Source organism: Trichechus manatus, unplaced genomic scaffold (assembly GCF_000243295.1).
Source record: "Trichechus manatus latirostris isolate Lorelei unplaced genomic scaffold, TriManLat1.0 scaffold00322, whole genome shotgun sequence".
NCBI classification, from domain to species: domain Eukaryota; kingdom Metazoa; phylum Chordata; class Mammalia; order Sirenia; family Trichechidae; genus Trichechus; species Trichechus manatus.
In genome coordinates this window covers 251,597-265,624 of record NW_004444258.1, presented here as the reverse complement: position 1 = coordinate 265,624, position 14,028 = coordinate 251,597, and the positions used below count along the sequence as shown (strand labels likewise).

General features: G+C 38.1%; 1 protein-coding gene across 1 annotated transcript in view; it reads right to left on the bottom strand.

The window, feature by feature from the left end:
- TNIP3 (TNFAIP3 interacting protein 3) overlaps window positions 1–9,539 on the bottom strand; it is a 35,259-nt gene extending 25,720 nt beyond the window's left edge. Inside the window, exons 1-4 of the mRNA XM_023725503.1 lie at window positions 9,235–9,539; window positions 5,903–5,983; window positions 4,136–4,201; window positions 2,507–2,638 (exon numbers count right to left, since the gene is read on the bottom strand). Of these exons, the coding sequence (XP_023581271.1) occupies window positions 2,507–2,638; window positions 4,136–4,201; window positions 5,903–5,983; window positions 9,235–9,459 (504 nt within the window). The 5' untranslated portion in view covers window positions 9,460–9,539. The remainder of the gene's footprint in view (window positions 1–2,506; window positions 2,639–4,135; window positions 4,202–5,902; window positions 5,984–9,234) is intronic.
- Between the last annotated feature and the right edge of the window lie 4,489 nt (window positions 9,540–14,028).

Here is a 14,028-nt window from a genome sequence, read left to right as displayed (position 1 = left end):
GATATAAAGAAGGAGATTAAGCAGTTAAGTAAGCAAGCAGAAGGGGATGGGGAGATACACGCCACAGGATCACCGAAGAACCTAGGAAAAGAAGCTGAAAAGGGACAAGGATCTCCCGCCAGAGCAGACACAGGAGCCTTGCCCTAGAGCCGGGGCCCTGAATTTGGTCTTCTAGCCTCCTAAACTATGAGAAAATAAATTTCTGTTCTTAAAGCCACCCACTTGTGGTATTTCTGTTATAGCAGCACTAGATAACTGAGAAAACTGTGAACATCCTAAAAAAATGTGTTATTGCAACAAAACAATAATAAATTTCTCAAAGCCCAATTCTGCATTCTTGAGCACTGGAGAGAGGAAAGGATTAAATTCCAGGCAAAAAAGACCATTCACTGCAGATAAGTATTCTTACCATTATATTACCGTGATTATTATTTTTGAAAAGTAGAAATCAAGTAGCCCAACTGCCATCATTCACCCATGTTTTAAATCAGCACCACAAGGCCCAGGGTTTTAAATAATGGAAGCCAGGTCAATTGCTTAGAACCTAACAGGCTCTGGATTCAGACAAAATCTGTCTTCCTTCTCCAAATTTCATATTCCAGAGAGTAACTTTGTGTGGGGTGAATAGAATTCTTTGATGATTAATGAGATTGATATTTTAACCTAATAAAATAAATATTGCAGGGTTTAGGTAAATCAGGACGAGAAAGTAGCTAATATAGGTGTTAAAGTATGTCATTTCAATAATAGATATTTCTGAATACAATTATTAAATTTAAGAAATCTACTTTACATAATTCATTTTTTGAAAAGTGAAAATATTTCTATTTGCTTCTATTTAAATAGAATGGGCTTATGCACATAGAAGATGAACCAATTATTTCCTAACTTAGCATAATTTAAAAGAATCCAATTTTAATTAGAAAATGGTCCTGCAGTTAGGAAGGGAAAATACTAAGATTCCTGGTCAGGTTGAAAATAGAAAAGGAAGTGACTGCAATATGGCAGAAAGGGAGTTGCTAAACGTTGTTTTCTCTGACTCACTGTGACAAAGACATCTATGGCAAGGTAGGAAAACCTGGACTGGCATTGTCTTCACTGGATTTAAGACACAGACTTACGAATCGTGCTTGTCTTAAAATAATGCCACATGCCTCACAACATCACTGCTATGACTTCATCTGCGACTATTTACAGTTCTTATTTTTAATATATCTAAAAAAAATGAGAGATCATTAGCGTTTAAAGTTTTCCTTCTATTTTCTACAAAATCCATGAAGTTCAATAACTGAAAGTAAAACTAGGATGAAAAAGTCTGTCTTAGGAGAAACCATCATCTTAGCTGTAATAGTCTAGTGCTCAGCAGGAATTAATGGAACCATGTAAGCAGGAGACTGGGTTCAAATCCCATTTTCCCAAATACGACATTATCAACTACTCATCTAACCTCACCTCAGTTTTCTCATCTTCAAATGGAGGAAATAACACCTTCCTCACAGGTGGGCTAAGAGTGTTAAATGAGACAATGAAGTTGAAGTACTTTTTAAAATGTCTTTTTTTATGATTACAAAACAAATATCTATTTGTAAAGTTCTCTCTAAACTGAAAATCTACTGCACGAATGCAAGGTATTGTCTCACTGTTATTATTAAACACTAGTAAGAAGCATTCTGTAAATTCTATAGGGTCGCTGTGAGTCGGCATACACTCTATGGCAACAAGTTTGGTTTTTCGTTTTGAACAAACATTCTTTAAAAAAATCGAATAACAATTCAAGAAAAAAATTAATTTTCTCCAAGGCTGAAATGGTTCTAGAGGGATGTCACCAAATCTACAGATGGGTCCTCTCTTTCCTAGCTTCTGTTTTGTGCTGCCCAGTGCTGTTCAGTCGATTTCTACTCATAGTGTCCCTATATGACAGAGTAGAACCACCCCATAGGGTTTCCTACGTTGTAATCTTTAGGGAGAGGATTCCTGGTGGTGCAGTGGTTAAGGGCTCCACTGCTAACCAAAAGGTGGGTGGTTCGAACCCACCAGACGCTCTGGGCAGAAGAAAGATATAGCAGTCGGCTTCTATAAAGATTACAGCCTTGGAAACCCTATGGGGCAGCTCTACTCTATCCTACAGGGTCACTATCAGTCGGAATCAACTCCACGGCAGGGGTGGGAGGTGTTTAATCTTTAGGGGAGCGGGTTGCCAGGTCTTTCCAGTGAGTTGGAACCTCCATCTTTAGGTTAACAGCCCAGCGCTTGAACACTCCTGGTAGGGCCTGACAAATTGCTGCATGTCGATTTGTGCAGCAAAGGAGGAAGAGAGCAGGGTATCTTCTTCCTTCTTATTCCAGGTTTCCAGAGAAGTGGCCCTTATTTGTGGCTCTTGCGCAACCCATACACCCTCCCACATCGGTCACGCTCATCTGTGAGTCTGATTTGAGTAAAAACGGTAGCTCGTTAGTTAACAGGAAACCACCTCCCTGCTTTTAATCAAATCCTGAGCCCCTCCCACCTGTTCCCGCTGCAGCTGGTCCCGGGTCAGGTCGCGCTGCCTGTCGCTCTCTCGCTGACACCGATGCCGCTCCTTCTCCAGCTTGCTGAGGAACCGTTCTGACGCGTCCAGTTTCGTTTTCAGCTCTGCGATCTGAGGAAGTCATTCACAGTTGCAGACACCTCTTCCAAAGTTCACACATCCCTGGATTTATTCCCGGCCTATGCACTTGGGGACAGAAACGCCCCATTCCTGGATGTCCCCCAGAACAGGCTTTCCTTCTCACATAGATCAGGATATTCGCCTTTAAAACGGAGCTTTGGGGACCAGGGAAAACCAAACACCTTGCAACCAAAACAGCCCCCTGCTCTTCCCTTCTTTATTCAAAACACACCACTTCTGAGGGAATCAAGACTTAATCCTTAGATAGGAGGACCTCTAGGCTTGTTATTCTGTCTTCAGATCTCAAGATGTGCCTTGCAAGATCTGGAAAGGGCAGTGAGGGGCTAGGTTGAACACGCCTGGGCCAGAGAAAAACAGGGTCTTAACGCCTCAGTAACCTGCAGCGCTTGACCTACTTGCTAGATGCCAAGTTAGATGTCAGAGTGACAACTATTCAGTGAGAAAAGCATTTCTTTACTGATGGTAATTAAATCTGTCGTCAATGCCAAATCTTCACACTGCTGCAAGCCATTGGGGAAGGCTATGTAAACATTCTCTCTGAAAACACAGCGTTTGAAATCTGGAGACCCAATCTGCCCCAGATTAAATAACGGAAGGCAGCGTGATCATCATGGCCCTGGTAGGGGAACATTCTCCTGCACCTTTTTTAATACTTCTGAGCATCAAAATGGGGAAGAAGAGAGCAATGCTGCTGTATTACTCACTTGTGGTCAAGCGTCTGAATTCTGAATGATTTAAGGGAATTTACTTTCTTTTTTTGACGATAGAATGATTTAAAATAATAAACAGACTTTGACCTAATAAGGAATATTTGCTCCAAAAAGGTCTTTTCTCGCGGAAGCAAAAGCGTCTTCAGCAAACACACTTTCGAGAGAAGAGGGGATGCCCCACTTTCTCTCACACTTTCACTATTACCATTTTTTGAGTCTTTATCTGTGGAAATAGCTTATGCCATCCGTAAAGATTTACAGCCTTGGAAACCCTATGAGCAGTTCTACTCTGTCCTATGGGGTTGCTATGCGTCCAAATCAACTCAAAGGCAGTGTTGTTTTTTTTTTTTTTTTTTCTTTGTATCTAGTTACAGAATTGGAGAGCTAGTTTTGGATAAAGTAGTATGAAATATAAACTACCCCTCACCTTTTATGTAATCTTGTATATTTGTGACTGCTAGCAACAAAGCAGAGGGCAGGAAATCTCTGTGGGGCACGAGAAATGTGCAGAACTCTCGAGCTATTGCTGCAGGCTATTTTTAGCACCTTTCTTTAGCGGTGCTCAAGACATATCATCTACACTGTTCATTAATCTTCAGTACCAAGAGGTGGATAACGCACTCAGCACCCCCTGCCCTCATTTCTCAACAGTTGAATATCCACAAATCTTGTGCAGCTAAATCAATGAGTCTTCACACACTTGGCCCCACCAGGATTACTGATTAAAAGCAAGTTTGAAACAGAGGGAGGTGTTTACCTTTCTTTCATATAACGTTTTCATACTTCTAAATTGGTGATCCCATTGCTGGTTAACTTCCAGGAGCTGAAATTATTAAAGTTAGGTGAATCAATAAAGGATTTATGTCCATTTGGAAATTTGGTCAAAATCTTTTTGTTTTTTGGAAACTGTGGGTGAAGACAGAACTTTTCCCAGGAAAATCTGGTTGGGCTGAGGATGATTTAATTGGATTTAACTGGATCACATATGAAAAAACATTTAAGTCTTGGGTATACCTTGACTAGTCAGCTAAACAGTTCATCAGCGATTTTTAACATTCTTAGTTATTTGAATTTTCACCTTCTTTATTTAATCCAGCCGGAATCTGGTGAAAATTTTGAAGTATTAATGGTTTTCTATAAGATTTATTGCTATAGGAAGGGTGGTTTTCTAGATACTTACATAATTTTCTAAGTGCTTACTTTATTATTATAATGAAGTATTTTTTTCTAGTTTTTAAAAACAGAGTTTATACTACCAGATTCCATACTCCATTAACTGATAAGCATTTGCTTATATTTGTGCTTTTGCAATAATGTACTTTTTAAATTAACACATGATTTGTAATATATATTCCACTAATGGATAGTATCACCTTTTGGGAAGTACACATTTTCACGGAATAAAAGCTTTGTCACAAGACCAGATTCAGAAATATTTTAGGCTGCCAACAATTTGAAGGTGTTAAAACTACGTGTCAACTCTACGTGTCAACTATAAGAAACAACATTGTGGCCTATGTCTTTGTCCTCTTATAGTGGAAGTTCTGCAACTTTCTACATTAAGAGAAATTCAAACATTTATCCATATAGAAAAAATACCCAGAAGATAGTCATGATGATTAAAAAAAAAAAGAAAGTTTTGCTTCTAATTAAAAACCAAAATACCTAATTTGGAGTGGTAGTTAACGAGGTAATAATGCTTATGCTGGAAAGAGATATGGATATTTAGTATAAGACCATACAATTCTATTATGTGAAGATATTTGATCAGTTGGAATCTTATGGATTAACATTTCTATACTATAGTAACATTACTGTGTTATAGTTCAGTAATTTTCCATATCACTATATTCTGTGCAATATCCAAGAGAAATAAAGACACCGTAGAAGAGAACTTGAAGGCTGTTAGGACATAGAAAGGTTTAGAAAAGGAATTACAAAATGGCTAACGTACACAGTGCTTAAATTGTTATACTTCCCACCTATTCCCCTGTCAAAAAAGAGTGAAGAGTTTTTAACATTCACTAGACAGAAAAACACAGCTCATTTAGAAGACTATCCATCATATTCTCATTAATTCCTTAGAAATGAACATTTTTTATGATAGTCTTTCTTAACTCCTGTGCACACCTCATGAGGGCATTGTGCCTTAAGTCAACTGTACTTTAAAACCTTTGACAGTTTGAGTTTCAAGGTGTGTCAAGTTGCCAGGTCTAAAGTGTACAGGTGATAATCTCACTTGGTCCACGTGACGGAAACATCCAAGTATTGAGGAAATTAGGATTATAATTACCGGGACACATCACTTTGTCATTTCTCATTCATCATTGCACAAACACTGAAAAGACTGAGTAAAAGACACATAGGTGAATAACAATAAAGCATTTGCCCTTAAGAAAATACAATCCAGTATATGCTGGAGATAAATACTATGAGCCAATAAGAAAAATGACAAACACTAGGTAATACATTTTCTATTTTATGCTCAGCATTAATCCGTGACACGTGGCTTAAACTAAATTACCTCTTTTCTCTGCTTTTCCAAGCACCTTATCTTTTGTTCAAGAGAATTTGTCAAGTTCTTTCTTCTTGATGATTGAGCACACTTGAAAAAAAAAAAAGGACATTGAAGTAAAATAGCCCCCCAAAGAAACAGGAGATACACAGTTCTTCACAAATCCCAAGCATTTGATCGACTCTAATGCTGTGTTTTATAAAAATATCAGATTCTAGCAGTATCAATCTTCACACCACAAGTCTTTCATAGAAACCTGTTGATAAATCATTTTTATATTATATTTTAGACTATTATATATGAATTAATTACCAAATAATTCTTTAACAAATTATAAATTTCTCTTTATAACAGGCCCAAAAATTAGAATTTCATGAATTTGGATTTCAAGTCTTTTTTTTTTTTTTTTTAAAAAAAAGACATGTCACAGTATAATAGCTTATAGAAGTCAGGTATGTTTCAGGATACATTTTGTGTATGTACGTAGTAAACTCTTCTGTAAACTCATCTTTGCAGATGTGCCCATGTTGCCAGTAAGATTCTGAATAGCAGCCCTGGCAGAAGTCAGAGGAGTGACAGAACCAACAAGACAAAAAAAGAACACGTAGCAGCTAAAACAAGGTAAATTGATTCTAAAGCTACAATCAGTTAGCTACATCATAGACCACGACACAAGTATAGTTACCGAGGTGGATGTAGATTTATCCATACTGTGTAATTTTAACCAACCCTTTGAATTAAGCCACTAGGTCACACATTTAGATTGATAATCATTGGCATAATGAAAAAAGTTAAGCAGCTTTTTATTTTTAGAGGTGGATGTGTTCATTTAAAAAAGCACAAAAGCTCTTCAAACTTGGCTTCCCATCTGTCTAAGTCCACCTCCAGCAAAGTTCACTTAAGTAAGGGACTGTTTTCTCTATTGCAACTCTCGTTACCATCTCATCTCGATTTCCTATACGCAATGTCGTGAATGGGGTGAGGAGGGTAGTCCCTGCATCTGCTATACAGTTTCAGACTCAATACTGACTGTTGACCACGTATTGCTTAAAGATATTCTTAAACAATTAAGAAATATTTTCAAAACATGTTGGTCTTTGCCAGAAACTTTTATAGGAACTAACTCTTTTGCAATCATCGTGGGATTTCAGGACTTTTTTCATTAGACATCGTTTATAACACTGTATTTTTCTATCATTTCTCTATTTACCTATATCTCAACTTTTTTAGGATTTGATGATATTTTACATCTCTGTAGATGTTAGCAGAAACCCTGGTGGTATCGTGGTTAAGAGCTATGTTTGCTAACCAAAAGGTCGCCAGTTCAAATCCACCAGGTGCTCCTTGGAAACCATGGGGCAGTTCTACTCTGTCCTATAGGGCTGCTATGAGTTGAAATTGACTTGACGGCAATGGGTTTTTGGTTTTTATAGATGTTAGTGCTTAGTTTTCTTAGCTTCCTTCTGTTTAGACCCAGTGCATAATTAAGACCACTTTTTAAAAGAGACATTACTCAGTGGGTCAGTAAATTCAGATGATCATATTTGCTCCTGACCTTATGAATCTGGTTTGGCTGAGTGCCAAGGGTGGCATCAAAACCCAGGTGACAAGTACACTGGGCCCTGTAATTGGGTTTTCCCTTTTTTAGGGGGTGGACTTCCTAGAGAGTGGACCCTTTCTGCATCAGAACAGACTAAACATTAGGCATCTTTGATCTGGAAAATGCTGTCACCCAACCCTACTTGGCGCGTCCTGAGTCCAGCAAAGCAGAAGATGCAATGAGACTGAATTCTAGACCTGTGCTTCTCACCACAAGAGTGCATCAGAGTCACCATAAACCAAAACCAAACCCATTGCCATCGAGTCGATTTCGACTCATAGCGACCATATAGGACAGAGTAGAACTGCCCCACAGAGCTTCCAAGGAAAGACTGGTGGATTCGAACTGCCGACCTTTTTGATTAGCAACCGAATTCTTAACCACTTTGCCCAGGATCTTGCTAGGAACACTGAATCAGAATTGTTGAGGGTGGAGCCAGAATACCTCTATTTTAAACCTATTTCCCAGGTTATTATGATTCACACTAAAGGTCAAGATCCCCCGTTCCATAAGGACTATGAATTTTTAGCCCTCAAAAAGTCTCTTCTTTTTTTGTGAAGTTGGCAAAATCTATGACCAGCAACTATTTGTATACACTTGTTAGAATTTCTTTTTCTACCTTCAATAATTTTCTCCAAAAAAATGATCAAATATTTTGACCCTAGGTTTTTATTTTATGATTAAAAGTTACTGAAAAACTAGTTTCTAAATCTGAAAGAGAATCTATTTGCAACTGGAGAAGTACTAATTTTTGAAACACAGAAGTTTCAAAGGTAAGAGGAAAAAGGATAGAAAGCACAGTGAATACGAATCGCTTGTAATCCATAAATATATCACCAGGGGTTTCTCTGGAAGTTACTCAACATGGTAGCATGGTTCATATGTCTTAGATGTATATTAAAATGAAGCAAAATCAATTAAATACAAAGATTTTGAGAGAACTTTTCATTTGTATTTGCTTTCCAATCCAGTTGCTAATTAAGACATCTGATAATTGCAATAAATACAAAGAGTTTTAGTCATTCATTCTATGGGCTCGGTTATAGAACAATTATTCTCTAAAAAGTATAATCCATATAAAAATATCTAAGCATTGTTTTTTTCTCATTTACCATATCACCCGTAACAACTTTCAAGATATTCAAGTTCCGGCATTGCCAAATTAAATACTTAATTGAACAGATAAGTTTTACTTACTTTCCCATTATACCTCAGTCATCTCTAGGAGACTTTAAGAAAGTATTTTCATTCATTCATTTATTCATTACTTCAATCAATCAATAAGTATCTATTCTGTCCCGAATCTACTAGGAGGCCGTAATTGAACAGAACCTATGATATTAATTATGTATATGTAAATATTTTACTATAGACATTCAGTTGCTCTAACATGTTCTATTTCTAATCACTCCAATACATTATTTTTTTTTAAGTCTTATATTTTACCAAATCTCTCTAAATCAAAAGCAAAATATGGAACTCATGGAATTTGGGACCTGAAAGGAATTAATAGAGGATTTATGCTCTCATTTTATAACAGAAGAAAAGTAGTGTAGAGATGTTCAATGTACTGATCGCCCAGATACTTCTTCTTTAAATAACATTTGTCAAAAATATAGAGCCGTTCTTAGCTAAAGAAAGCAAACTAGTCATTGTCTACTGTTACTGTTTCCTAACTGACTATTAGAAGTGCTATCCATGCTAGATACGGTCAATTCATCCCCCACAAACGTGATCTTACCTCTGCAGGCTCCGTAGAACTTTCTGCATCACTCATTCTAGTTGTGCCTTGTACAAAATGTGCCAGGGAAGCTGTTTTTTCTGGAGTCTTGGAACGCAGAAAAAAAAAAGAGGAAAAAAAATGTCTCTTATGATGTCTTTTAGGGTAAGACCAAATATACAAAATTAAAAAAATAATAAAAAACAAAGTTAATTCATGGTAGAAAATAACAGCATAATTTTTCATTAAAAATGAACAGAAGTGACCGTGTGAACTACACAGAATAAGATTATAAGCACAGCAACTGCAATTTCAACTTTTCTTCTCTTCAAAAAAGGGATTTCCCAGGATGTCTCAAGTAGGCAGGCTGTGACTAAGACACGGGGCAGATTAGCCTTGCTATAGCATGTAAATTGTCCTTCTTCCTTTACCGGCAGTTTCTCCCACTGGATGAAGAAGTTGCTACAGAAAGCCTGGGCAAACCAAATCTTTCCTCAGTAGCCTAACTGCTACAACTTTGCTGTATTTCCCAGGGCAATTAGGTAATTGTTGACTTTTTGACAGCTCATTACTTGCTTTCCTAAAGGCAAGATTTCCTGGCAATGCCTCCTAAATGTGAGCTTAGCTGTGTAGAATTTAATGAGGCGTATATAATTTTTTAAGTGCTACTAATTTTTATGGAAATAAAAGGGAAAATAATTCATTACAAAGAAAAATGGGCATTGCTTGCAAGTTTAAAACCGAGAGGTCAAGTGTAGATTTTCTCCACGTCTCCTCTGGAGTTAACACTCTTTTCCACTAACAGCTTGAATTAACTGACTTTGGTCATTTAGCAGGACCCCGAGGTAATGGGGCACTGGTGTTGTTATTAGCTGCCATCAAGTAGGCCTCCAACTCACGGTGACCTCATGTATAAAAGGATCGGACTTCTGTGATCCATAGGGTTTTCACTGGCTGATTTTCAGAAGTAGATCACCAGGCCTTTTTTCCTAGTCTGTCTTAGACTGGAAGCGCAGCTAAAACCTGTTAAGCATCATAGCAACGTGCGAGGCTTCACTGAGAGAAGGGTGGTGGCTGCATCTGAGATGCACTGGCTGGGAATTGAACCTAGGTCTCCAACATGGAAGTAGAGAATTCTGTCACTGAACCAAATGGCAGAGACTTTGAACTACACAAATAGACCCTGATGAAACAGAAGACCTTATTTTGGACTTGGAGGATAGGGAGCAAACGAGGCAAAAGCAAAAAAAAGGGAAGGATGTGTTGTTGCTGAAAGTGACTACAAAGCATTTGCAATCAATCACTTAATCTACATTTTTCTTTAGAATTGTTTATGAGACATCCACATACATGTAGGATAAAGCCTAAGCTCCTGAAATTCAAATTCTTTAGAAGGGCACGAACGGGAGTCCAAGATTTGACCTTCCCTTTTCACATGAATATCTGTCACCATTCTCTTCCCTCTCACCCTGAATACTGAATTACCTCCACTTCCTGAAGTGAGTCACACTGTTGTACGTACCTGAGCCCTCGGATATGCTGTGATCTCAGCCTGAACTGTCCCTTCTCTTCACCCTTCCTCCTGCCTGGAGACCTGGAAAACCTAACTAATGCCTCTCTTGTCCTTTCACCTTACCTGGACCTCCTCTAGCCACCCAGTAGCCACTATTAAAACCAGTTGCTGTACAGTGGATTTTTACTTATGGCAACAACATGCACGTATGCCAGAGTAGAACTGCGTTCCATATGGTTTTCAGTGGCTGATATTTTGGAAGTAGATCACCAGGCCTTTCTTCCAAGGTGCCTCAGGATAGACTCAAACCGCCAAACTTTTGGTTAGCAGCCAATTGTGTTAATTGTTTGCACCATCCAGAGATTCCTCATAAACCATTACAATAATCTATTTACATGCCCAAAAGTTCATCTCTGTGTCCACAGTATGGCAGAGAGCAGGTCCTTGACAAATTTTGTTGAAGGAACAAATTATTGAATATCCATATAATTAAAGTACACACCCAATTTACTTTTTACTTTTGGTCTCTTGGTCTGTTTTGAGGTAGGCTTGAGTGAAAAGTTATTGACACTGATGTTTCCTTAAAACAATGTCCAAACACACAGGTGAGAATCTAATTGTTCATTCAGAGTTTTAAACATAAAAGTTATGACTCATATATGATCTGACTTTGGGGTATATAAAGCCGAGATTTCCTGGAGTCTGACACTATTAACACTAAAATTTTCTCATCAGAAAAAGCAAAAACAAAAACTCCAGTGTAAAAATATTTTCCTTCCAGTAAAAAGGAATCTTGGTTGTATAACACATAAGGTTCCCTTCAGCCTTATCTGTGCATTTGGTAACGATGACTCAATGCATGTGTAACAATGACCTAGGGAAGTGGTTTGAAACAACATGTTCCTGCCAGGAAATACTATCTTTGGTACTGTTTCTTTTGGGTCTCCCTATAAAGATACCCTAATGCACACACATTGCTAAGTGTGATACCTTCTATTGAACAGAAATCCTACACCTTTGTAGATTTCCTCACAATCCCTTTGTCTCTTCTGCTATGCAGTTTAACAACAAACAGATTTTCTGTTTGCTCCAGAGAGCCATGTGGTGATTTATGAATCAACAGTAACACTTCTGGAGAATCCCCAGTTTGCTTTGAGAAAACTGGAAGCTGCAATAGGCCAATCCTAGAAATGAACTGGACTTGTTCTATGTGCCCTGGTCCCCTCACCCCAACCCCTCCGACATATGCTATACACTTTAAGTGTCTGGCTTTTACTCCAGCTTTGTTTCCTAATTCATAATAGCTGAAATAACTTTCAGAGAGGCAGAGTGTCACTCCATGTTTCCCAGGCTATTTTGAGGAGTCCTTGTTTCTTAAGTGAGTAAAATATTACACAGAAGAAAAAATGAACAAAGAGAAATATGGTTAAGGAAAGGGACAAAAAAACACCTTTAGAGTTGACAATAAATCCCTAGTCCAAGAGGAGAGCACCACATGTACAAATGCTCAGAGGCGTTCATTGGCAGGTGAAATAAAGGTAACTTTTCTTCCACAACCTTTTTAGAATGGGGATTGAAAAACCCTCTTTGCTTCCTTAGCATGAATTTTTAAGTGAATGGAAGGTACTATTCACCAAGCGAGAGAGTATCTAATGGTGACTAAAAGATCAGGCTCTGGGGTTATATCATATGGTTTCATATTTCAGCTCCACCATTCACTGCTTGGGACTTTGGGCAAGATGTTTATGCTCTGTAAGGCTCAACTTCCTCATTTGTAAAATGGGGATGGTAATAGTGTCTTCCTCCTACAGTCGTTATTTGTGATCATGCATACAAGAGCTTAGATAATAATAATATGACCTTAAATATAAGGCCACCAATCAAATTGTTTATGCAAAAAACAATGTGACCTGGGGGCAGGATCATCAATCAACAAATAGTTAGGTATCAGTTACTACGTGAAAGGCATTGAGTGGGTTCCAAAGGAACATCAGCAAAAGTTCCAGCTTCCAATAAAATTTAATATATATGAAATTTACGTATATATATGTAACTGGATCAGTGAATGAAAGCCATAAAATAAGTGGTAGAGACAATAAAGGCTGCAAGAATTCAGAGGAGAGCTCATTCTCAACTTTAATAGCTATGGAAGGAGTTGGAATTTCCGCTGGGTCTTGAAAGTTGGATAGGATTTTGATAGATGGAGAGAGGTGTGACATATTGCCATAAAGGGAGCAACTTGAAAAACAGAACAGAGATGGACAAAGCTAAGAATGAAGGAGTCTAAAAAGCCCAGTTTAAGTAGAATAGGGCTCTTGTGGTATATTGCAAGTTGACTTGGATCAAATTGTAAAATGCTTTAAATTTCAAATTGGACCGTATTGCATAGGCCATGGGGAGCAATTAAGACTCTTGAGCAAAGGGATCACAGGATTAAAGTGGCTTTTTATTAAAATTAAACATGGAGATTTGCATTATATATTAAACAGGATTATGTATTCACCAGTTAGTAGATACGACCAAACATAATATTCAAAATATTTAATGATCAATTCACTGGGGCACTCAGAATGTACTACCCTCCTGAACTCCAGACTCCAACATAACTGCCTACTTATGGTCTCTACTTATGGCTAATAGGCATCACCTTCTGCTCTTGTCTAAAGCCTATTTCCCCACAAATTTGTCTTCTCTACTACAACTGATGTAAAATTTCATTTTCCAGACCCAAAATTTTGGAGTCATGCTTGACTCCTCTTTTTCTCACAGCCTGCATCCAAGTCATCAGGACATTTTGTAGGCACTTACAAAATATACCTAGAAAGGAGAGCAGCACATTGCCACCAGACCATATAGACTTTCTAGTTTAATGAAAGAATGGGGAGGAGAAAGAAACATGCCTATTGATGACTTTTTCGAAATGTTGGCTTTTACTGTCTTCCTGATTTTTACTCCTATGAAATTTTTGAATGAGCTTGTCGGTAATGGCTGAGATCTGGCTGTGGTGTCAAGTCCCTGCTTCATCACTTATGATGCTTAGGCAAGACACTTAGCATCTTTGGACTGACACCAAGCCACCTTCATCTCTCACCTGGTTTATCTCCAGAACCTCCTCATGGGCTCCCTGCGTCCACTCTTGTCCCCATTCCCCAATCTATTCTCAATATGATAGCCATTGTGAGCCTTTTAAAGCATGTTATTTCATGTCCCTCCTCTGTACAAAACTTTTCAATGGCTTCCCATCTCACTCAGAGTGAAAGCAGAACTCCTTACAGTGGTCGACAAGGTCTCACAAGCTGCTC